This window comes from Molossus molossus, unplaced genomic scaffold, assembly GCF_014108415.1.
Source record: "Molossus molossus isolate mMolMol1 unplaced genomic scaffold, mMolMol1.p scaffold_m16_p_12, whole genome shotgun sequence".
Classification (NCBI taxonomy): domain Eukaryota; kingdom Metazoa; phylum Chordata; class Mammalia; order Chiroptera; family Molossidae; genus Molossus; species Molossus molossus.
Window position 1 is genome coordinate 36,588,201 of NW_023425347.1, and position 25,423 is coordinate 36,613,623.

Here is a 25,423-nt window from a genome sequence, read left to right on the forward strand (position 1 = left end):
ACAAAAATAAAAGTTATACAGAAAAGAAAACAGATATTAAAAAAACAGAAAGAACTAACAAAACAAAAATATTAAAGTACCAAGAAAAGTTTTAAAAATACACTGAAGTGAATGAAAACAAAATTTGTGGTATCCAGCTAAGGCAGGACTAAGAGGGAAATTTACAGCACTATGTGTATACATCAGAAAAGAAGAACAGTCTCTAATCAACAATCTAATCCCCCACCTCAAAAATCTAGGAAAAAAGCAAAATAAACTCAAAGCAAGAAGAAATGGAATAATAAAGATAAGACCAAAAATCAACTAAATAGAAAAAAGGAAAAAAAATGAAAGAAATAGTTGGTTCATGGAAAAGGTCAATAAAATGGATTAACCTTTAGCAAGACTCACAAAAACGAACACAAACTAACTGTACCAGAAATGAGATGAGACGTTGCTGGAGATCCTGCAGACATCAAAAAAAAAGAAAAGAAAATACCACAAATGATGCTACATACATACATTTGATAAAATGAACAACTTTCTCAAAAAATACGAACACACCCAACATGAAATTTATAATCTGAATAGCCCGATAACTATTAAGAAAATCTAATTAATAATTTTATTAAAAATTTTTTTTTTCTTTACTGATTTTAGAGAGAGAGGAAGGGTGCTCTGCCAGGTTTGGCTCGGCAGTTAGAGCGTCAGCCCGCAGACCAATGAGTTGCGGGTTCAATTCCGGTCAAGAGCATGTACTTTGGTTGCAGTTCATCCCCAGCCCTGGTCTGGTAGTGAGGGAGGCAACCGGTTGATGTGGCTCTATCACGTCAATGTTTCTCTCTGTCTCTCTCTCTCTCCCTCCCTCCCTCCCACTCTATCTGATGATGAATAGAAAAGTATCCTTGGGTGAGGAATTAAAAAAAAGAGAGGAAGGGAGAGGGAGAGGGAGAGAGAGATAGAAACAATGATGAGAGAGAACATCGATTGGCCGCCTCCTGCATACCCCCTACTGGGGACTGGGCCCACAACCTAGGCATGTGCCCTGACCAGGAATCGAACCGGAGACCTCTTGGTGTAAGGGTCGACGCTCAACCACTGAGCCACACTGGCCAGGCCTAATTAATAATTTTAAACGCTAAAAAAAAAAAATTCTCCAGGTACAGATGGGTCACTGGAGAATTCCACAAAATCTTGAAAGAATTAACATGAATTCTACACTCTATTACAGAAAACAGAAGAGGAAACATTTCCCAATTCATTTTATTACCCTAATACAAAACCAAAGACATGACCAAAAAAGTGAAACTACAGACCAATATTCCTCATGACTAAAGATTACAAAATTCCTTAAAAAAATATTGCCAAATAGAATAAAGCAATATACAAAAAAAACACACACACACACCATTATCAAGTAGGGTTTATTCTAGGGATGCAAAGAAAGTTCAATATTATAAAATCAATCGCCCGGCTGGTGTGGCTCAGTGGTTGAGTGTCGACCCATGCACCAAGAGCTCACCGGTTCGATTCCTGGTCAGGGCACATGCCCAGGTTGTGGACCAGAGCCCCAGTGGAGGGCATGTAGGAGGCGGCCAATTGATGTTCTTGCTCATCGATATTTCCATCTCTCTCTCCCTTCCTCTCTCACTAAAATCAATAAACAAAAAAAATTTTTTTTTAATCAATCAATGCAATTTGCCATATTAATTGGATAAAAACCAAATGAGCATTATAGATCTATACAGAAAAGGGATATGACAAAACTGAACACGTTTATAATAAAATATCTTAGAAAAATATGAATAAAAGGGACCATCCTCTACAGAAATACTACAACTATCACTATACTCTGGTGAAAGCTTTCCTCCTAAGATCATGATGTACATACAGTCTCACTACTCTTATGTAACATAGTGCTGGAAGTTCCAACTAGTGAATTAAATAAAGTTAATGATAGCAATAATCTCATGTTGTTTTGTACAGTAACATGCTGCACAGCTTTGCAGCCTGGGACAATAGGTCATATATATCTCCTATAGTAAGGCTATACCAGCTAGGTTTGTGTGTGATGTTCACACAACATCACACATTTGACACGATATGTGACACATTTCTAATGACACATTTCTCAGAATGCATCCTCGCATCACTAAGCAGCACATGACTGCATATGCATTATCTCATGTTTTGATTCTTTCAACAACCCTAAGAGGCACATATTATGAGGAAAGTGAACACTGAGGTCAGGATACCATTCCAGGTCAATCCGACTCCAGAGCTTGTACTCCACAATATAATGGTTATCTGAGATTTAGTCTGTTTCTATATTAAGGACTGCACAGTTAAACACAACATGATAATATTAGAGAAGTAACTATATATTTTGCAAATACCTATTTTTAAAATATAGTCTAGTTAAAAATCATAGGTGAGCTGGCTTCAAGACTTCACTCATACATGTCTCAACCACTTGAAATGAATACTCTCATAGAACATGGGGAGTCCACCTAATCTGCTTTTTCCTTTTCTTAAGTTATACCAAGATATTACATCTCAAAATATCCTTTACCTTTCTACAAACTTCTCCAGTGATTTATTCCCATTTTCAATTTTCATCTTGTACAAAATCAAATGCCACTGTAATAACTGCCATAAGAGAGAAGAACAAGATTCAAGAATGGGGGGAGGGGGACTTCCAGAGAAAGATACACTGAATAAGTTTAGCCTTGAAAGGATTGGGCTAGCTTTCGCCCTGGCCAGTTTGGTTCAACGGTTAGAGTGTCAGCCTGCGGTCCAGAGAGACCCAGGTCCGGCCCCATGCTAAGGGCATGTACCTCGGTTGCAGTTTGTCCCCGGCCCTGGTTGGGTTGTGTGGGTGGCAGCCACTCGATGTGTCCCTTTAACGTCGATTTTTTTCTTTTTTTCTCTCTCTCTCTCCTTCCCACTCTATCTGAACAAAAAAATGGGAAAATGTCCTCGGGTAAGGATAAAAAGAAAAAGAAAGGATTGGGCTAGCTTTCAAAATGGGTCATGGAGGAAGACACGAAAGCCTGCAGAGTGGCAAAAAGTAGATAACTAACAAAATACTAGTACAATTTGATTATACAATTATTAACAACAGCAGTATGAAACATATACAAAAAAATCTATGACAATTTTAGGCTACACTAATAAACATATAATTATCATAGTAATAACTGCTCCACATATTGGACCTTTACTATGGGCCAGAAAAACGCTGTGTATTTAAATGTACATTATTTAATTTGATTTTTACAAAAACCTTATACCATTTACCTATAAGGTAATATAAAATTTAGACTCTGTTCAGAATCCAAACCCTCAATTTGTCTGATAGCAAAGCCTACATTCTTAACCAAAGGTAGTAATTACTGTCTTAAATCACAGGAAGGCACAATTCCTAAGAAATCTGTGTTCAGTCGCACAGGGATATTATGTATCATTTCAGGCACACACCAAAAATAGAGTACATTCAAAATGGGAATGAGCTGGATGAACTGTGCCACACAAAGAACTGTTTCATAAAACTCAACGCACTTAGAGAAATTGCATAAAACTAAGCTATACACCTAAAACTGGTACAAAATAGTACTTAATGTAAACTATAATTTAAAAAAATAAATAAAAGTTCTTTAATCTCATCAACCTTTTTATTGCTTGGTGTCCAAATTCCTAATAAAATCTAATCATTGTTATTGTTTTAAAGTATCTTGAAATATTTTAAAAGTTACCGTGACAAGCAGATATCCTTTCTGTAGTATTATTCCAGAAGACAAAATAGACTTGCTCAGGAGAGAATGGGCCTTCAAATAATTAGGGGCGCAAAGTAAAGATATATATATGCAGTTTAGGGCAAAGTAAGATATCAGTTTCTAGAGATACTCAGAGGATGCATGGGGACTGGTCCCAAATGATGATATAAAAAGGTTTTCTGGATTAATGAGAGTTCAAACCAAGGGACTTCTATGGTCCATTTTCACTAAATTTCATGAAACTATCATATACATTTCTATTCTACAGTATAGATGTGTTTTGGACAACTGCCTCCACCAAGCATAAATAAAGACACAAGCAGGCCAGTGACAACCGAGCAAGAGGGAGTGGAGCGCTTATGCACTTTCCCATAATCTTGTTTTATTCAGTAACACCCAGATACATCTTTTTCTATCTTGAGAAAGACAAAGACTGTATCTCCTGTGATTACTGTAAGAATGCAATAATGAGCACAGTCATATTGCACTATGTAGCTTTGAGTAATGAAAATTTTGTAATAATTTACAACCAAGTTCTTTACACCAGCTTCATTAACTAATTCCATAAACATTTATCGAGAATCTATTAAATTATAAGTATTCCATCAGGTCCTGGATATAAACCTACTCTTGGAGAGATTGGTGGCATTAACATTATAATAAAAGTTTATACAAGAATGCAATGAAAGCCCCCAAAACAGGATGGTTAGAAAAGGACTGACAGGAGGTGACAAAAAGACAAAGTACCTTCTGAGCAGAAAAGGAAAGGCTTTCCAGGCAGAGGAGACGGCATGAACAGTGTCCCTGGACGCATAACACCGCACGGTATATTTAGGCCCTGAAAGTGGTTCTTGGTAAGCTTAGAATATGGGAGAAGGGGTAAGGATAAAATAAAACATGAGGTAGACAAGATCACAGTGTCTGAGAATATGAACTGCATCCTGTAAGTCAGCAGTTCTCAAACTTACTTGTCTCAAACCTCTTTATACGCTCAAAAATTGAGGACTTCAAAGAGTTCACATGGGTAATATCTATCAATGGCATATTAGAAATAAAAATGATAAAACTTAAAACATTTAATTCACTTAAAATTATATAATAAAGCATGTTAGCATAAATGACATTTTGTGAAAATATTTTTCGGAAACAAAACAAATTAATAAAGAAAGTGGCATAGTTTTACATTTTTCCATAGCTTATAAAATATCTGGCTTAATGGAAGATAACTGTATTTCCATACTTCTCCATCATACATTATTTGGGTTAGAATCTATGAAGAATATCAGATTCATATAGATACACAGTTGGAAAAAGAAATATTTGAATAGCCTTTGCAAATAATTAGAAATACTCTTTTTTGACACACTAAAACACAAGTGATATCGTCTTAAGGTTAGTTTCAATGTGATATAAAACTATATTAATAAACTTTTCCTACATTTTTTACTGATCTACTTTGTATTATCATTTGGAAAATACAGGGTCAGGAAGTTATCCAGATTCTCCAAATGTTAATACATTCAAATAATACAATTTCAAAAGACAAAACAAAAACCACATTCATTACACCACCACCAATCTCATCAGAAAAGGCTCTCAGTATTGGGAAACTGTCACACTCATGGTGGCAGATACACATTTTCTCAAGTTTATCACTGGCAACAAATACTGCCAGTTATTTTCCTTGAAGTGACAAGCTCACTTTGTTCATTTCTCAGAAAATATCTGCCAACTACCAAAGTCTGAATAAACATAGTTTGTCTGTTGGTTGCTCCTTCAAGTAAAAACAGTGTTATAAGAAAAAAGTGGCCTGTTGAGCTCAGGACTCAATCAATCAATACAAGTGCTTTTCCTCAAGACAACCATTATACTTTGGTATATAGAAGTGCTTGGTGCGCTTTCCCGTTTGTCACCAAATATTAAAAAGACATGGACTAAAGAGTCAAGATTTAATCAAGTTCATCATTTTGACTGCTTTATAAAGGACATTCTTACATGGAAATGGCCTTTTATGGGGGGAGGTGGATAACTGTGAATGCAAGGTTTTAAAGAATACAATGGTTACTAGTACAATTTGGTACCACTATTGCTTTTGTACCATGAGTACAAATGTCAGCCAGTGAAAAGAGCAACTACTACCTTAGAAGTTTTATGAAAATAGTTGTGAACTATTTTGTGAACCCTCTGAATGGGTCTTGAAGACCCTGAGATTCATGGACAACACTTGAGAACATCTTCTATAAGCAATGTAGAGCCATTTTTGAAGTTTTACATAACTTCCACAATGCAAGACTCCATGAGGCATCGTTTGATAGATACCCCTTTGAGTTGAATAACAATGTCCTGAAGACATGCATAGTGAGGATTAAGACCTGAAGGCAGCTGCAATAAGGATGAAGCTTGGGGACTGGCAGGTGATAAGTAAATGGAATAGAAGCTTAGGTGAAGAGTAGATGAGGAAATTGGAAGAGGTTAAGGTGTTGTCTCTATGCTTCTGTACTGAGGAAGAGGAGGAGCCATAAACTAAGTCTGAGAATTAGGGGCAATAGAAAGAAAAACTGGGACAGGAGAATAAAGGAATTCAGGATATTTGGAAATCTACACTGAAATTCAAACTGAGAAATCAAATATGTAGGTGCCCTGTTGAAACATCTATTTCTCAAGGGCTTTTATTCCGTATTTATATAGCAGGTCAGGAAAGTAGGGTAGAAAAGGCACCACAGCGGAAAAGATCTGGACTGCACAGTTGAATATCGCATCTGTTCCTCCCCAGCCTCATGGATGGCCATATACCCACGTGTTTGAGTTTTGGGAGAAAGGGAACACAGGATGACAAAGGAGCTATCTTAATGAAGGGCTCTGTAATACACAGGGACACTATTTAAGTTAGGGAAACATTAGCTACTAGAATAAATAAAATTTCAATTGTTTACTACAACAGCAGTTTAGTTCTTATTCAAGTACCAATGTGCATGTTCCTGGTTGGTAGGTGGTCTTTTATACAATGATTCAAGGAAATCAGGCTCCTTTCTTCTTGAGACTTTGACATTCCCTTAGAACCTCAACGTCTTCTGCATTCAGTTATCAGACACAGGAAGGCAGAGAAGAGAAAACACAATAGTTTCTTAACTGTCTTGTCAAACACTAATCATATGGCTACACCTAGGTGCAGCGGTGATTGCTAAGAAATGCAGTCTTTGGGCGGGCAGTTGCTTCCTAGTAATAAAAATAAGTATATGAGAAGACAAGTATAAATAGTTTCTTCACACAGGCACACAAAGATTCACAAGTGATAAAGGATGACATGCACGGGAATATATGAGGGTTCTAGTACTTTCTGTCATTTTTTTGGGGGGTAGCAGCAGAGACTATGATATTTGATTGGAAATGGTCGCTCAGTGGATAAAAATGTGACCATGCAAATGCTTGGAGGTAGAGGAGATTCTGCTTTTTCTTTTTTTAAACACATGTGAAACATCTCTGGAAGATTTCCAGAAATACTAGAGTGGCATTTTAATTGAGAATGAGATCCTGGGTGAATATCTGAGGTGAACACCAAGTGAAAAATAGGCTATTACATAACTCTAATTCCATACACATTCACAGGGTTAGTGCAAGGGAAACTTGGATTATCAGTTTTTTGGACATAGTTTCAGTTGCCCATGGACCATCCAGGCAGTTTTAATATATAGGGTGCTGAAGACATACCTCAGGAGAAAGTTCTGAACTAAAGATAGAAATTCAGGAGTCACACCACAAAGGCAGCAACTGACATCAAAGGAGTAAATGAGATCACGAAGGCAAAGTATAGAATTAAAAATAAAGAACATCAAAGCAGACGCTGAAGAACAACAGCCTTTGACCTCTTTTACCACACTACCTACTTATAACACATGTGCAGTAAAACCAAAAATAATCCTGCAATATCACTGCAAAATCATGTGCTTACGTGTTATTTGTATTTTTGACCGTATTGTTCATTTTTTTTTTTTATCCTCACCCGAGGACATTTTTCCATTTTTTGTTCAGGTAGAGTGGGAGGGAGAGAGATGAACAGAGAGAGAGAGAGAAACATCGATGTGAAAGGAACACATCCAGTGGCTGCCACCCGCACAACTGACCAGGGCCGGGGACAAACTGCAACCGAGGTCCGCGCCCTTAGCGGGAACCGAACCCGGGTCTCTCAGGACCGCAGGCCGACGCTCTAACTGCTGAGCCAAACCGGCCAGGGCCGTATTGTTCATTTTTAACCATCCATATTTAGTACACTTCAACATACACAGCAGTTGTGAGACATATCCATGCTTCACATTTTACAGATATGTCTTTGGAGTGCTTTTTGAGGGCTTGATGAGTTTTGCAATTCAAAAAACATATATTTGGGCCTTATTACTATAGAATGCATTTATAAAAATAAATTTCTGCTAGGAGTTTTTTAAAGTAAAAATAAAGATATGATAATGTGGAAGATGTAAAGAAGGTAGAAAGTAAATTATTCAGGGACGAGACAAAAAGTTGTTTCTTAAAACTAAAACATTGGAGGAAAAATACAGTGAGGGACAAATTATATGTAAACTTTGTAATCCAGCTAAAATATTAATTTTGATATTGAACTGGCAAGAAGATTCAGAAATTTCCTCAACTTTTAGCACAACTCCAAACTGCCATTAAAATAGATGTGCTTTGACTACTGAAATAAATTCCATACAAAGAAGAGGAAAAGCATTTTCAAAGTCAAGAACAAAATGCCAATACTGTCTACAAAGCTGAATTATTTTCACACTTCAACAACTGCACCTGGTGCTCCATTGACTAGTAAGTAAAAAGAATAAGAAGTAACTAGGACTCAACTCCAGCTGGGTTTGGAGATCATTAACTAAAAGCTAATGCAGCAGCTGTTTGAAAATTAGAATTAGCACTGCTGAAAACTTGCTATTATTTCACTAGCGCTTGAAATACATCATATTCTCAAGCAGTGGTTTTCAACTTGACCATGCATCAGAATGACTTGCAGGATTTGTTAAAATACAGACTCCTGCCTTTTCACTTTCTCCAGTTTCACTGGGGTATATAGATAATTACTCTTAATGGGCAAATATCAATTTTTGTAAGTATAAATAAGAATTTAAAATTTCAGTTTTACAAGATCCTATCTAGTAACCTTGTTCCTAAATTTTGATTATCCTTAAAAACTACTTTGTTTTATTTAGAGTTATTATGTCCAGTTCATCTTAGGCTACTAAAGGAAAAAAAATTCACTATATTAACAAGCTAAAAAGAAAAATACGATCATCTTAACACATGTATAAAAAGCATGTGACAAAATCTATATCCATTCATGATAAAAATCTCAGCAAACTAGTGATAGAACTTCCCCAAACTGATAAGAATATCTTTGAAAAATCTATGGCTAACATCATTCTTTATTAAAATACTGAATCTTTTTACCCTACGATTAGAAGGAAAAAAGTTCACTCTCATGCTGAGCTGAAGAAGCCAGATCCTACCATCCCAAAAAAAGCATACATACTATATAAGTATATATAGTAATAAACAACAAAGTTGCTAGTTTCAAGAAGTTCACTTTTTGGGTAACTGTTGGTTCCCAAACCAGTTTATACCAGTTATATCTAATATTGTAATTGTATAAGTCAATGATATGTAAGTGCAAAATGTAAGAGGGCTGTTGAAAATCAAATTGGACACTCAGGGAAGACCCAGTGAAAACTGGTCTTGAATCAGATATTGACAAGACAATTGCAAAAGACTTGAGAAACAAAAAAAGAAAGATCTAGATTACTCTATAAAGGTCTTAAATTTTTTTCATTACATTTTTAAAAAGCCCTATATGAAAAATACAGACTATTTTTGGTATGTGTTATACAACAAAAATAATGTGGAACTCCTATAAGTAAACCTATACTCAAGGAAAAAACATTCTTTTATATTTTTGATATGTTCATGAATGAATGCACATGTATATTCTGACTTAAAATATTTAAGTTCAATTCCCACATGCATCAAACAACAAAACAGGGGCTTAATACTAATGAATAACAAAGGTTCCCAGGGTCTTTTTTTTCTTTCTACTGTAAAAGCTAAAAACTCCAGAAAAAGATAGACTCTCAAAACCAGAAGGAAGAAAAAAAATAGCATAGCTCACCATGCAAAAAATAACCACTGTACATATTTGGGAACATTTCCTTACTGGTTTTTTCCTATGCTTTTATTAAACAGTAATCATAACATATAAACACTGTTGTATCTTGCCTTTTCCCCTTAACTTTACAAATATACTATTTCCCTTGCATTACTGAAATCTCTATTATTTCAAATAGTTGTATCTGACACAGGCTTTTAAAATTACAGAAGCCACATATACACATATTGAGGTTATACTGAGGTATAAAGAGAGTCATTCATTTCTCTTCTTGAATTGAAAAGTAGGAATTAAAGATAATATGGACTGAGAAGAGCTAAAAATTGAACTCCTGATGAAGACACCATAAATGCTACTTTTCTTTTTTATAAAAAGACCTGTCCTATTATTTCTCCCCTGTATTCTCATTTATTACCTCAGTATATTCAAATTGATAACAGCATCTTTTCAGAAAGACTAAAACAACCAGAAAATTACTGCTAACTCAAAATACAACCTGTGGCAATTATCAAAGCACTTCCCACCTCAAAGGAAAACAGTGAAAACAATGACCTACCTATGTAGAGTTTTTAAAAGGAGTTTCAAAAATATCCCTTACTTATGTGTTAAGACAGAAATATATCCTGACATTTCATGCTTGGTATCTAGCTGCTGCTTTTTTATGTTTGCATTCTAGGGAATCAATAAAATAAATATAATAAAGATGAAAGAAACGGTAATGGTGTCAACTGGGAAGTTAAGAACAAGTTGTGAGCTCGGCCAGTGTAGCTCAGTGGTTGAGGATCAACTCATGCACCAAGAGGTCACCAGTTCGATTCCTGGTCAGGGCACATGCCCAGATTGTGGGCCAAATCCCCAGTGGGGGACATGCAGGAGGCAGCCAATCAATGTTCTCGCTCATCGATGTTTCTATCTCTCTCTCCCTCTCCCTTCCGCTCTCTCTAAAATCAATAAAGAAAAAAAAAAGAACAAGTAGAGATAAAATGTTCCAAACTGTAGATACTGACTATAATTGTTATTTACTTAGTGGACTCTATTTCCTTATTTTTAAGTTCCATATAACAAAAGTAATGTCACATTTCAAAATTATATGACTGAATAGAGCTATAATTCAATATTAATAGAACCCTTCTGGCGAGTATTTTGACCTGTTGATTATTATTATTATTATTTTTTATCCTCACCCGAGGATATTTTTCCATTTTTTGTACAGACAGAGAGGGAGGGAGAGAGAGGAAGGGAGAGAGAGAGAGAGAAACATCGACGTGAAGGGACACATCGAGTGGCTGCCACCCGCACAACCAACCAGGGCCGGGGACAAACTGCAACCTAAGTACGTGCCCTTAGCGGGAACCAAACCCGGGTCTCTCCGGACCGCAGGCCGACGCTCTAACCGCTAAGCCAAACTGGCCAGGGCCTGTTGATTATTTACCAAAGATTTGTTCTAAGCCCAACTTTCAATGTTTCTACGTAGAATGTAAAGCATTTTACCTTAATCACTCTGAGATTCAAAATACAAGACACTTTCAGTTATCTCCCAAATTTTCTAAAATAAACATTATTTTTGGAACCCAAAGAAAATTTATTCTCACAGAATATATTAAGACTAAAATACAGTCACCCACTAAAATACAAAATATATTTCTATACATGCATTTTGTGACTACATGTACACATTTGTTGATAAATAACAAAGCTAATAATAGAAACAAATACCAGATGCATTTAGTCAAGTCCAATTTTAGAATCATTATTAATGCACATAAAAACATACACATCTTTCGCCCTGGCCAGTTTGGTTCAGTGGTTAGAGCGTCGGCCTGCGGTCCTGAGAGACCCGGGTTCGGTTCCCGCTAAGGGCGTGTACCTCGGTTGCAGTTTGTCCCCGGCCCTGGTCGGTTGTGCGGGTGGCAGCCACTCGATGTGTTCCTTTCACATCGATGTTTCTCTCTCTCTCTCTGTTCCTCTCTCTCCCTCCCACTCTACCTGAACAAAAAATGGAAAAATGTCCTCGGGTAAGGATAAAAAAACAAACAAACAAAAAAAACATACACATCTTTCTTTCAAGAAAGATGTCATTTTGGTTCCAAATGCCCATACTCAGCAGGGCATAGCCTAACCATGCACAATATGAGACAGGACTAAACATCAAAGTCTTCTTTTAGTTTCACTTCTGACTACATTAGAATGCAGTAAACACTAAATCGCTATCAGTTGGTTCCTCAAGATATATATATATATATATAAAATTCAGTAATTGTTCTGCTTTATCATAAATTTAAATAAAATTTTTTGTTGGTTATTAAATCAGTTATGTAAAGTAAACAGCACTTTTAACAGGTTTATTTGGTCTCTAAAACTGGTTCAACTAAAGGCTTAACTTAGCATCACCTATAAAATAACCATATAGACTAGTCCTTACAATGGTAACCTTCAAAGTGTAACAGTTCTTAAATTTACAAAACTGCTTACTGTCTACCCAAAATCATCAATGGCAAATATAATTAATTCTAGCGATATGGATCTAGGTTATTACCCCTTCCCATCAGCCCCTCTTTCCCACAAAACAGAACTTAAAATATTATGAAGATACTGTCTTTCCAATGTCACTTCTTTGCCTTGTAGCATGTTTTGAGTTAGAAGGCACAATTAATGAAATGGTACTCTATATGGAAATATTTGTTATATCATCCCCTTACACAAATTTGGCTGTTATTCACAAGCAAAATCTAATCTTGGAAGGGTAAAAAGAGAAAGAATAGAATAACATGGCTCTTATTCATCTTCATTTTAAATGGCTATCATAAAGGGAACTGGATTTTAGACATGCTTTTAGTAAGCATGCAGTCATTTAAATTTTTTCATGTGGTCTATAGTTTAAAAAAATCTGAAAAGGAAATTCTGATGAATCATACACTTTTTAGAGTATTCATTTAATTATTTCCTAAAATACAGTATTACAAAATACAACTAAATGGAAATATATAATCTCCAATGATACATTTATCATCTTGATGCTCTGGGAAAACTAAATAACATAGTCTTCTTTTCATCAGGAAACTAACACGTTTGAAGGAAAAGGCATATATGTTTAGGCACAGTTGGTGGGTAATGCAAGAGAGCATGTCTTCTCAATTTAACACAGCTAAGGTCTATCCAAAAATAATGAGAGAAGGCATGCATAAAAAAAAATGGGCTTTTCATTTTTCTTTTTTTGAATCCTCACCCAAGGATATTTTTCTCCTTATCCTCAGAGTGGCGTGGGAGGGATGGAGGGAGAGAGAGAGAGAGAGAGAGAGGGAGAAAGAGAGAAGAGAAACACTGATTTGAGAGAGACAGACACATCGAGGATGTTTTACCATTTTTTGTTCAGATAGAGTGGGCGGGAGGGGGAGGAGGGAGAGAGGGGGGGGAGGGAGAGAGAGAGAGAGAGAGAGAGAGAGAGAAACATTGATGTGAAAGGGACACATTGAGTGGCTGCCACCCGCACGACCCAACCAAGGCTGGGACAAACTGCAACCAAGGTACGTGCCCTTAGCAGGAACCAAACCTGGGTCTCTCTGGACCGCAGGCTGATGCTCTAACCGTTGAGCCAAACCAGCCAGGGATGTTTACTGATTTTTAAAGAGAGAGGAAGGGAGGGAGAGAGAACAACATTGATGTGAGAAACATCCGTTGGTTGCCTCCCGTACTCGCCCTAACGAGGAATTGAACCTGCAACGTAGGTATGTGTCCTGACCAGGAATCGAACCTGCAACCTTTTGGTGTATGAGACAATGTTACAATTAACTAAGCCACCGGGCCAGGGCTCATTTTTATTTTTAAAATATGAAGTTCTGTAAAAAGCAATAACAATTCAAAATGAATTAAAGACAAATATAAAACTTGAAACTATAAAATTCTAAGAAAAACATAGAAAAGCTTCATGACATTGGTCTTGGCAATAATTTCTTGGATATAACATCAGAAGCAAAAGCAAAAAAAACAAAAATAGACAAGCAAAACTACATTAAACTAAAAAGTTTCTGTACAGCAAAGGAAACAATCAACAGGATAAAAAAGCAACACATGGAATGGAAGAAAATATTTTAAACTATATATCTGATAAGGAGTTATTATTCATAATATATAAGGAACTCATAACTCAGCAGCAATATAAAAACCCGACTAAAAAATGGGCAAAGGACTTGAATATACACTTCTCCAAAGAAGACATCCAAATGACCATAGATACAGGAAAAGATGCTCAGGATCATTCATCAACAGGAAAATGCAAATTAGAACCACAATGAGGTGTCACCTCACACCTGTTAGGATAAACATTAAGGGGGATGGGGGAGGGGACAGGAATAACAACAAAGAAAATGAAAACAACCAAAAAATAACAAGTGTTGATGAGGACGTAGAGAAATTGCAATCCTTGTGCATTGTTGGTGGAAATGTAAAATGCTGCAGGCACTATGAAAAATTAAATATAGAAGCAGCATATGATTCAGCAATCCCACTTCTGGGCATTTATCCAAAAGAACTGAAATCAGGATCTCGAAAAGATATTCGCATTCCCATGTTCATTGTTGCACGATTCACAATAGCTAAGAGGTAGAAACAACCTAAATGTCTGTTGACAATGGATAAAGAACATGTGGTACATACATATAATAGAATATCATTTAACCTTGAATAAAGAAGGAACTCCTTTCATATGCAAAAATATGGATGAACCTGGATGACCTATGGTAAGTGATATAAGCTAGTCACATTAAGAAGGACAAATACTGCATGATTCCACTTATATGAGGTATCTAAAGTAGTCAAACTAGCCCATCCAGTGTGGGTCAGTGGTTGAGCATGGACCCATGCATCAGGAGGTTGCAGGATCGATTCCCGGTCAGGGCACATGCCCAGGTTGTGAGCCAAATCCCCAGTGGGGAGCATGCAGGAGTTGGCCAAACAATGTTCTCTCTCATCGATGTTTCCATCTTTCTCTCCCTCTCCCTTCCTCTCTAAAATCAATAAAGAAAAAAAAATTAAAGTAGTCAAACTGACAGAAACAAAAAGCTGAATACTGGTTGTTAGAGGCTGCGGGATGGGAAATGAGGAGTTGCCATTTAAATGGCACAGAGTTTCAGTAATACAAGATTAAAAAGTTTTGTTGTAAAATTTTCCAGAACATCTGTGACATACAATATTAGCTTTAGTTCCAAAGCCTTCAATTAATTTTACTGAACTCACATTTTCATTCAACATTTAATTTGGAAATTTTTTTCATGACAGTAACCCTAAGAGTAGATGATAGAATAATATACAAAAATAATTTAAGTACTTACATGTAGTGGATATTGAGTTTCAATGATGACACCCCCAAGGCCAAAATAAAATGCATGAAGTGTTAAATACGTCATGTTCTTTTTTTTTTTTTATTGATTTTTAGAGAGAGAGGAAGGGAGAGGGAGAGATAGAAACATCGATGAGGGAGAACACTGACTGGCTGCCTCCTGCATGCCCTTCCCCCTGGGGATTGGGCCCACAACCTGGCATGTGCCCTGACTGGGAATCAAACCAGTCAACACTCAACCACTGAGACACACCAACCAGGCAAATATGTCATGTTCTTAAAAAAATTAGTTCAGTGGTAGGGATGGACTTTACTCATCTGTACATTCATTGATATATTTCACTTTTTTCCTTATCAGTAAAAGACTCATTATGAGGTAAATGATGAGTGTTAAGAACACAGCATATTGTTTTCATACAACAGACCAAAGCCACCTTGATATAATGGGTGATCATGATCTAACAAAACATAATTTGACAACTTTTTAAACTGTAATATGAAGAAGGATTATAGTTAAGTTTATGGCTATTTGTAACTGAAACACCAATGGTTAAAATACAGTATCTTGATCACTAATTCTATAAAGCTTTTATTGTTATTCTCCCATAAAAGCATCCAAAATCAAATCTACTAGATGAATGCATAGAACACTGACCAAGAAACAAGCTCCCAATAAAATGTTAAATGAGAAAAGGCAGTCACAAAAGTATATAGACAATGTCAATTTTGTTAAAAATAAAAATTATACACACACACATAAACACACACAATATGTTGAGCACAAACTGGTACAATCATTCTGAAGGCAATTTGGCAATAAAAAGATGTGCGTCCTATACCAAGAAATTTTATTTCCTGGCATCTCCTAGAAAAACGATTGTTTGTGTGTGCCAAGAAACATGAATAATAATGTTGACAGCCAAATTGGTTATAATTTGTAAAATAAAACAAATTAACACCTCGATACAACCTAAAAGTCTACCTGCAGGAGAATAAATAAATAAAAGATAGTACATATATGAAACACAGTAGTTAAAAGAGCTAGATTTAGAAATATCAACATTGCTAGCTATCAAAATTATTGAGTGAAAAATGCAAGCTGTAGAATGGTATATACACTATGATAAAAATCTCTGCAAATGAAAAAAAATAATTTTCTAGGGTTACATACATGTGAGTAAAAATATTTACCAAAAAGTACTAGATACACACCCAATATATAATAGTTAAGTTACCTGTAAAAGAGAGATAGGAAATAAAAATTAAGCATGGTTGTTAATAGTAACTTTAGCTTTATTTGAAATGTTCTATTCTTTAAGAAATAATTTATATAATTTTTAAAATGTAGCTATGGCTAAAAGTCTAAAAGTAAATATGCCAAAACATTAATATTTGACAATTCTGACAGAATAGGAATGATTTATTTCCTTCTTTGTACTTTCCTGTTTTAATTTTTAAAATGTTTTTTAAAAGAAAAATATTGAAGATGATTTATGCACAGATTTATTGGATCAGATAATTTTATTTTACATTATAATTACAAACATGCAGAACACACAAAATAAATAGAAAACATTTTAACTTGTATTTTCCAGCAGCACAGTATGTTGAATATTTATAATAGTTATCCAACTTCACAGGCTTCAATGGCTATCTTATAGGAAGGTATTTTTCACTTTGGGGGCAAAAGAACTTTCACCAAGGTATTAACAATTCACAATGTTATATAATTAATAAATATTCAGGTAACTCTTTTTTTTTTATTCTCACTAGAGGACTTTTTTTCCATTTTTGGTCAGATAGAATGGCGGGGGGGGGGGGGGGGGCATTGACGTGAAAGGGGCACATCAAGTGGCTGCCTCCCACAGGACCTCAACCAGGGCCGGGAACAAATCACAACCAAGGTACGTGCCCTTGGCTGGAATCGAACCCTCAGCTCATTGGTTCATGGGCTGATGCTCTAACTGCTGATCCAAACCGGCCAGGGCCAGGTGACTCTTTTATAACCAGAAAATGAGCACATTCAAATGACAAAAGAACAAAAGTTTGGAACTGATTAAAAAAAAGTTACTATCTTTATATTACTCATTATATTAAAAGTGGGGAAAAACACGAAATTACCAAAGTGAATAATGCTTCATTTAATACATACTGTTGAGAAATGAAGTGGCATATACAAGCGAATTTTCTAGGTAACTGGAGCTTATCATTTAAATATCAAAACCTTTCAATTTAACCATTCTAATGAAAATCTCTAAAAAATCTCATGCTTCCCTGTGGTTTAAAATACATATATTGAACAGAACATTACGACGGTCTTCCTTGTAAAGTGTAAGTCAGCATTCATTCATTTACTCACTCATTCAGCAAATCAGTTCTGTCTTCAAAGAGTTTACAATCTAGATATTCTTATCTTGATATTAAATAGTTTGATCAAGGTAACTTTACAATCATCTCATCAATTGAATTAAAAATAAAATTCTACAAAAACAAAAATACCTAAGCATTTTATACTTCATGCCAGTATTACCTTTCCCTTTTCCCTATATAAATCTTCTAGCCAAATTGTTATGTCACCATAACCTAATCCATGTCTTCACATCTTTGAGCCTTGGAATAGCCTCTCTCCAACTGCTACCAAAACCTACTCATCCTTCAAAGTCCATCTCGAATCTCAACTATACTGTGTATTTCTTATCTTCCTAATGAAATCAACTGTGCTAAAAATCTAAGATATTCACTTTTGTAAACAACCTGTTTTACTTCCTAAACATTACTGAAAGTTGAATTTTAAATCCTGCTAGGAGGTAAATATTAACAAGTATTAATTTATTTCAAACAAATGAGTCACAGGGTCACACTCAGGTCCTCACCTTTAAAATACAGATAACATCAAACCTGCAAGGTTACTGTGGTACCTATTTATATACATATATATATACAATATATTAATGATGAATACATAATAGATGCATTACAAATTGATAAATATCATGATCTACACTACAAGTAGAAAAACAAGCCAAGAAGCAAAATTATCATTATAGTATATCTCATGGGCATAAGGAACATCAGAAAATATTCTGGGCCATGGAACCATGGAACTCATCTGTGTAATATCTCTAAGAGAAAAAACCAACTTGGAATAGGGCTCATTTATTTTCCCTGAGTACATAAAAAGTGAATCCTAAAGGAGACTAAACTTTTCAAGGAACAACATATTTTTAAAAATTGTTAGAATACTTACACCAATAGGTCTATGCTACTCTTCAAAGTTGTTCAGTGTGTATCTCCTATTGCTGTTATAACAAACTATCATAAATTTAATGGTTCTTAAGAACACAAATTTATCGTACAGTTCTGGACATGAGAAGTTCTAAAATCAATGTTGTATTACCTCTGGAGGCTCTATGGTCAAGTCCATTTGCTAGGAGCTTCTAAGGGCTATTTGCATCCCTTGACACAAGGCCTCTATCTCCTTTAAAAGGCAGCATCATGGCATCTTCAAATCTTTCTCTCTCACTGAGTGTGACAACTGATTCTGTCAGCACATCTTTTTTGACCCTGACACTTCTGACTCCCTCTTACAAGGACCTTTGGTGTTACAGTGGGACCACCTAACAATTCAGGACAATCTCCTCACCTCAAAATCCATAATTTAATCGCATCTGCAAAATCTCTTTTGTCATGTAAAATAACATATTCACTAGTTCTAGGGGACCGTTATTTAGCCTACCACAATGGGTAGTTTTATTGCTTTAATTTTGTAAAGATTACTGACACTTTAACTCTTTGATTAAATTTTTAATAATCTTTTAAAAGGAAAGCTTACCACAAATACTTAGTAAAACTATAATAGTTTCTCAACTGATGGAATTTGAAGGTTTATTAATCTTCAAGATGCTTTCAAAATGAGGTTTGATTTCGTAAAGACTCATTCTACTAGCCTGAGACACTATACAGGTATTTGCATTTTTTAAAGTGTAGTCATTAAATGGTAACACTTTATAAGCACATTTACTTTTAGTAAATAATTTAAAATCTCATAATGAATAGAATTACAATAGCTTGAAGAATAAAATTATCACTCCATTATTATTTTCTCTGTTTCAGGATTTGGGGAAACCATACATAAGTTACCCTGGAGGCCACATATCACAGATCACAAAAATTAAAGGGAAAAAAACCCAACTGCTATAGAATATTGACTTTCTGTTGTGTACTGTATATTGGCTATTTTCCTGTACTACTAATATCTGCAATCTAAAAGAGGTTATATTTTTGTTTGTCATGGAATAATAACACTATTGCCTTTTTCACTGGTATCTCATTCTTACCACTAATTAAGTTTTGTTTTAACACTTTGAAACAAATTAAAGGATAGGTGATGTACTCATTTTTAAAGCTATAAGAGATATTAAATTTATTTATATTTGAAAATATTTATTTATATTTGAAAATAAATCCTTGCACATTTGAGAAATATTACTCCTTAGGTAGGTTAACACAATCAGTTCAGCTACTGTGTCTCAACTGAGAAACAAGTAAAATCAGTGTTTTTCCACTCCTGTGTCAAACTCATAATTGCTCACTGTGGTACTGAATATTATTAATGATAAGGAATTATAAGTTCACCTAAAACAGAAATGGCACTATGTAAATTAAAACATTTACCAGTGCAAATAGAAATCTGCATTCAAGAATCAACAGAGAGAAGATAATTTAGAAGTTTCGCTGTGGAACTGCTGTGAGCACATGTCATACACTGCAATCTTAGTCATATAGTTATTATGTGACACAGTTTGTAAACTCCAGCAGAAAATTCATATTTCTTTTTAGCAAAGATTCTTCACTACCAATTACTGCTGAACACCCAGCGGGGTTCTTAGACTTCATCCATTATATCAATTATGTGTCAATAATCCCCATGAGAAATATGGATAAAATGATATGATGTCTGAGCTATGCTACAGTGGGTGGAAGTTCAGATAAAATATGATTGTATATGAGTTGATAATTGTTGTAGCTTGGTGATAAGTAAATAGAAATTCATTTTACAATTCTAGTTATACATATGTCTTGAAAACGGCCATAATAATTCAAAAATACATATAATCTCAGCTTCCACAACTTATTAAAACATTTAAACAATGACATTTATAATTATTATTTTTCAATCCAGAGGCTCACCATGATTAAAAGACTGGGTTTACAACACCCTAAATGGATTAGAAAAAAATCAAAGACTGGGAATGAGTCAGATGAAAGGAAGAAAATTATTTTTATAAAGGGCAGTAATCACAGATGGTCAAATTGAACCAGCTGTTCATCCAGAAAATCTGTAGAAGTTAATCTGGAACCTATTCAAAAGTTTTAATTACACTGGTTTTCCATATACACACATTTCATAGTTTTTTAGGCCAAGAATATCTGTTATTGGGACTACCTTCAGTGCCAAAATAATTGGGGGGAGGGAGCAATAAAAAGAAAAACACAAAATGCGTTATTATTGAAAACAAAAGATCAGAGTAGATAAATTGTAAGCAGGACCATGGAAAAGAGTATCCTGCTTACTTTGAAAATTAACCCGATAGTAAAGAGCTGCCATTGCCAATCTAGAATGCTCTATGAGAGTGTATGAATACTGGCTCTGAGATAAACAATTAAATAATTTCCTACACTAATTTACAAATGAATCAAAAAAGAAAGTCTCAAATGTAGTAGTAACAGAAATATAGTGACCTTAAGATTAGAAGGCAGTGGTTCAAATCAGACCTTCACTTAAATTAGCATTTTAATATTAAGATCTATTTTTGACCTTTAACAATGTAAATTATGCAGAGTTAAGAAACAGAACTGACATACCAGTTATTCCAAATAGGTTAATTTTAAACCAATACTGTTTACTTACAATACTACTATTATTAAATACAAAGGAGTTTATGAATGTATAAGGTTCACATCATACAATTATTTTAGATGATTTTCTATAACAGTCAAAACTTTCTCAAGAGCTTGGTATCCTCAGTCCACTCATGAACAATCTTTGTAGTATAAGTTATTTGCAGAATAATATTTATTGATTAACTGATACATTTAAGAGCAATTACTTTCTTAATTTTCTTTAGCTATCATTATTGCAGTCCTCTTAAATGTCACAGAATATTTTACATTTTAAAACTACCTTGCAATAATTTTTAATAATTAACTATGTGTAATTCAATTATCTCTGTGATAATGAAGAAAGAATGGTGCACTGAAGCAGTAAATTATGCCATAAGTATTTGAATTATAATACCATGGTGATGGAGCAGAATGTTTTCCATTTTAATAGACCGACACCTAAACTTTTTCATTTGTTCTTTTAAAAAATTGCCACCCTACATTTGTATATTTAACTTTTCAAACTCTGCCATTTCTATTATCTAAATAACATTTTGTTTATTATAATTTTAATTAAAATTGCAATAATGACTTTAATTAGCAAATTTTAAACAACTAAATATTAAGTATTCAGTCACAGAATTTAAGAACTAGAAAAGAGAAATGCCAAAGTGCTCCTTTCAGACCAAATAAGGACCCTGTGCATGAGTGAGTGTAAATTACATTCATTATTTCCTTAATCAATAAAGTCTTGTTACCAAAAAAGAAAAGAAAAAAATCAGCCAAACTAAATAACACACTGGAGCTTTAGCTGATTTGCATTCTGGCACAAGCTCTGCATGTCCTCATGGACTTGTAATAAAGTTTGTAGATGGGCAAGCAGTCTGTGGACCACACTCGGAATAGTACTGTCTTACAGATCACCTGGTTCAGTGGTTCTCAACCCTGGCTCCATATGAGAATCAGCTTGGAAGCTTTAGGAAATATGAACACTTGGGCTTCACCTTCAGAGATTCTGATTTAATTGGTTTGGTCTTGGTTAAGGTGAGGGCGTAATTATTTCTGCTGATCTAGGCCCATTCCAAGTAACTTTTAGTTTACGAGACCTGAGAATCAAGGAACTGACTTTCAGTACAGTAGTCCCCCTTATCCATGCTCTTTCTTTCCACGGTTTCAGTTACCTAATGTCAACTGCAGTCCTAAATATTAAATGGAAAATGTCAGAAATGAACAATTCTTAAGTTTTAATTTGCATTCCATTCTGAGTAGCATGATGAAATCTCATGCTCTGTTCTCCTGCTCTGTCTGACTGGAATATGAATCATACCTTTGTCTAGCATATCCACACTGTACATGCTGCTCACTCTTTAGTCACTTGAGTAGCCACCTTGGTTATCAGATGAACTGTTTGGGTTATTATTTGTGTTCAAGTAACCTTTATTTTAATAATGGCTCAAGATGCAAGAGTAGAAGTGATGCTGACAATTTGAATATGCCAAAGAGAAACTATAAAGTGTATGTGTGTATAGGAAAAAACCCAGTATACATAGGGTTTGGTACTATCTACCATTTCAAGCATCCAGAGTGGGTCTTGGAAAGTATCCTCTGAAGATAAGGGCTTTCCACTATACCCTATGCATAAGATTAATTACAATTATTACAGCAGAATTCTATATTTAGGATACTAGGAAAAAAAAGGAACATTTGTGAGATTTTTGCTTTCTTATTATTAATGTAAGAGGTGATAAATTATAAGGAAAGCATTACATGGTTAAATTTAGGTTACCTGAAGGATTAATTATACCTTCCTTAAGGTACAAATAAATTAATTGGTTACTCAGGAAAAATCCAAAAATGGATATTACTAAGTTAAATACTTTGTGATTTTCTTAAAAATATTTATCCAGAGGATAAAAAGAATGGGATATGATTACAAAAAGTCTAGAAAGCTAGTTTAAGATTTAAATAGGTAGCAAATGAGATACTATACGCATGTTCCAGAACAAAGTGGTAACAAAGGAAAACATTCTTTAAGATTAGTGTGGTAAAACTGTGTAATATGGCTTGCAGTAAGAGTTACAAAAAACAAACAAAAAAAACCAACTTTAAACCAACATGTGCCCTAAAGACACTAGAGATGAGGTGACCTAGAGCTGATAAGAACTGAGATGTAAAGAACACTGTAACCCATAATTTTGTGTCAGATGTCAAGGAAGTTAAAGAACAAATTCAGGTGGAAAACCTGGGTCAGGAGCTCCTTGATAATTCATTATTTCACAGGTAGGCCTTGTTTTTGATCAATTTCTTTCAAATATCATCACATTCTATTACCATCAAAACAAAACACACACAAAAATAACTAAGTACTCCCTGCACCACTATTTACACAACAATGCATTCAATCTAAAAGAAAACACTTGGGAAGGTTTGTTTCTCATGTCCAAAACAAGGATATCCACATGGTTAAACCAGGAATGAAACAGGAGAGCAAATTTTGTTTTGTTACCTTTGTATAAAATAGCCTCTGATTTCAGTAAAGGTTTAAAAAAACAAAAACAAAAACACTATACTTTTTAGAGGAAACATATTTTCCAGCAGAAAAATAATAAAAGAATGGTGGCAGTAAACTTTTTATATATCAGCTTTTCTGTTTTTAAACTTTTTTTTTTCACATAATCCTTTTCAACCAACCAGTCTAAAAATGAGAGGCCAGTATTACCTTTAGCCCTGGGAAAAGAAACTCAGTATCTCAGTCTTAGGCTGTTCCACTCAAACTACCTGCATTTTAGAAATTCATTTAAAAAGATGTTGCTATCTCCTCAGAATTAGACTCTGTAGGTATGTATATGTGTGTATCCATATATGTAAGTAGATATCCACTGTTTAAATATCCAAAATGTAAGGTTTTAATTCAATTTCTAATTTTTCCACACTTTGTTTACAAGATGGTAAATAACACAATGTTGTCAGTTTCATGTGGAAGAATAGAGTGCAAAAACTCTTAAAAAAAGAAGAAATCTCCCAAACTGAATATGCCAACCATGATAGGAAAATGGTATTTGTGGGAATGCTCTTTGATGGTTATTCAAATTATGTTTTCAAAGACAGTGAAATTATTTCTTCTCCTAATGAAGTCTTATGTAAATAACCCACCCCCCCAAAGTGGAAGTGCTATGATTTGAGGGTAATTCAAGCCCAGTGGACTGCTACCCTGCCTCTCAGAGTTGGCCCACACACACTTCTGTGGGACTCTGAGCTTCCCTGGTGCACTTAGAAATCACTGCTCACAGTACATCAGTTGGGAGGCTCAATTTGAAGTTCTCCTGACAGTAGACAGATGCCTACTAGATATATCTGAATGGTCTACTGAAAGTACTTACTCTTTTTTTTTTTTTGGTACATGCCCCTAGTGGAGACCAAACCCGGGACTCTCTGGTCCGCAGGCCAACACTCCAACCGCTGAACTAAACCGGCCAGACCTCTTTTTTTTTTTTTAATTCCTCACCCAAGGATATTTTTCCATTTATCTTCAGATAGAGCAGGAGGGAGGGAGAGAGGAAGACAGAGAGAGAAACATCCATGTGAGAGAGACTCATAGATTGGCTGCCTGCTGCACGACACCAACTGAGGCAGGTACGAACTGCAACTGAGGTACTGCCCCTTGGCTGGAACTGAACCCTGAACTCTCTGATCTGGGGGCCGAGGATCTAACCACAAAGCAAAACCAGCCGAGGCAAAAGTATTTATTCTTAGTTGTTATTCTCTATTGTTTGGCCCTTCAAAGGAATCTTATTAGACTTAAGAAGCAGGAGGGAGATAACAGTTAATGCCACAAAAACATCCAGATATAATCTAAGGCAGTATTTCTTAACATTTTAAAAACATATATCCTGCCCTGGCCAGTTTGGCTCAGTGGTTAGAGCGTTGGCCTGCGGTCCAGAGAGACCCGGGTTCAGTTCCTGCTAAGGGCATGTACCTCGGTTGCAGTTTGTCCCCGGCCCTGGTTGGGTCGTGCAGGTGGCAGTCACTCGATGTGTCCCTTTCACGTCGTTGATGTTTCTCTCTCTCTTTCCCCCTCCCACTCTATCTGGGCCAAAAATAGAAAAATGTCCTTGGGTGAGGATAAAAAAAATATGTCCTATTCTGAGAAACATAAAAAAACAAAAAACAAAAAAAACTACCATCCTTCTCAATTAAGAATATATAATCTTCACCTCTACCAGTTATTCATTTTCTCGGTTTAAAATTATGCTATCATGTTAAAAATGCTTTTTCTAATCTTATTACCAT

At 35.2% G+C, this 25,423-nt stretch overlaps 1 protein-coding gene across 5 annotated transcripts in view; it reads right to left on the reverse strand.

Annotated features, from left to right (window-relative positions):
* The window catches only part of HS2ST1 (heparan sulfate 2-O-sulfotransferase 1), a 152,748-nt gene that overhangs the window by 40,021 nt on the left and 87,304 nt on the right, over window positions 1–25,423 (reverse strand). Inside the window, exon 1 of one of the 5 annotated variants that reach the window (XM_036256678.1) lies at window positions 6,720–6,744. The exons of the other annotated variants lie outside the window; for them this stretch is intronic. Coding sequence (XP_036112571.1) covers window positions 6,720–6,729 — 10 coding nt within the window. The 5' untranslated portion in view covers window positions 6,730–6,744. Of the gene's footprint in view, window positions 1–6,719; window positions 6,745–25,423 lie in introns of those variants that run through there. 5 annotated transcript variants of the gene reach the window in all.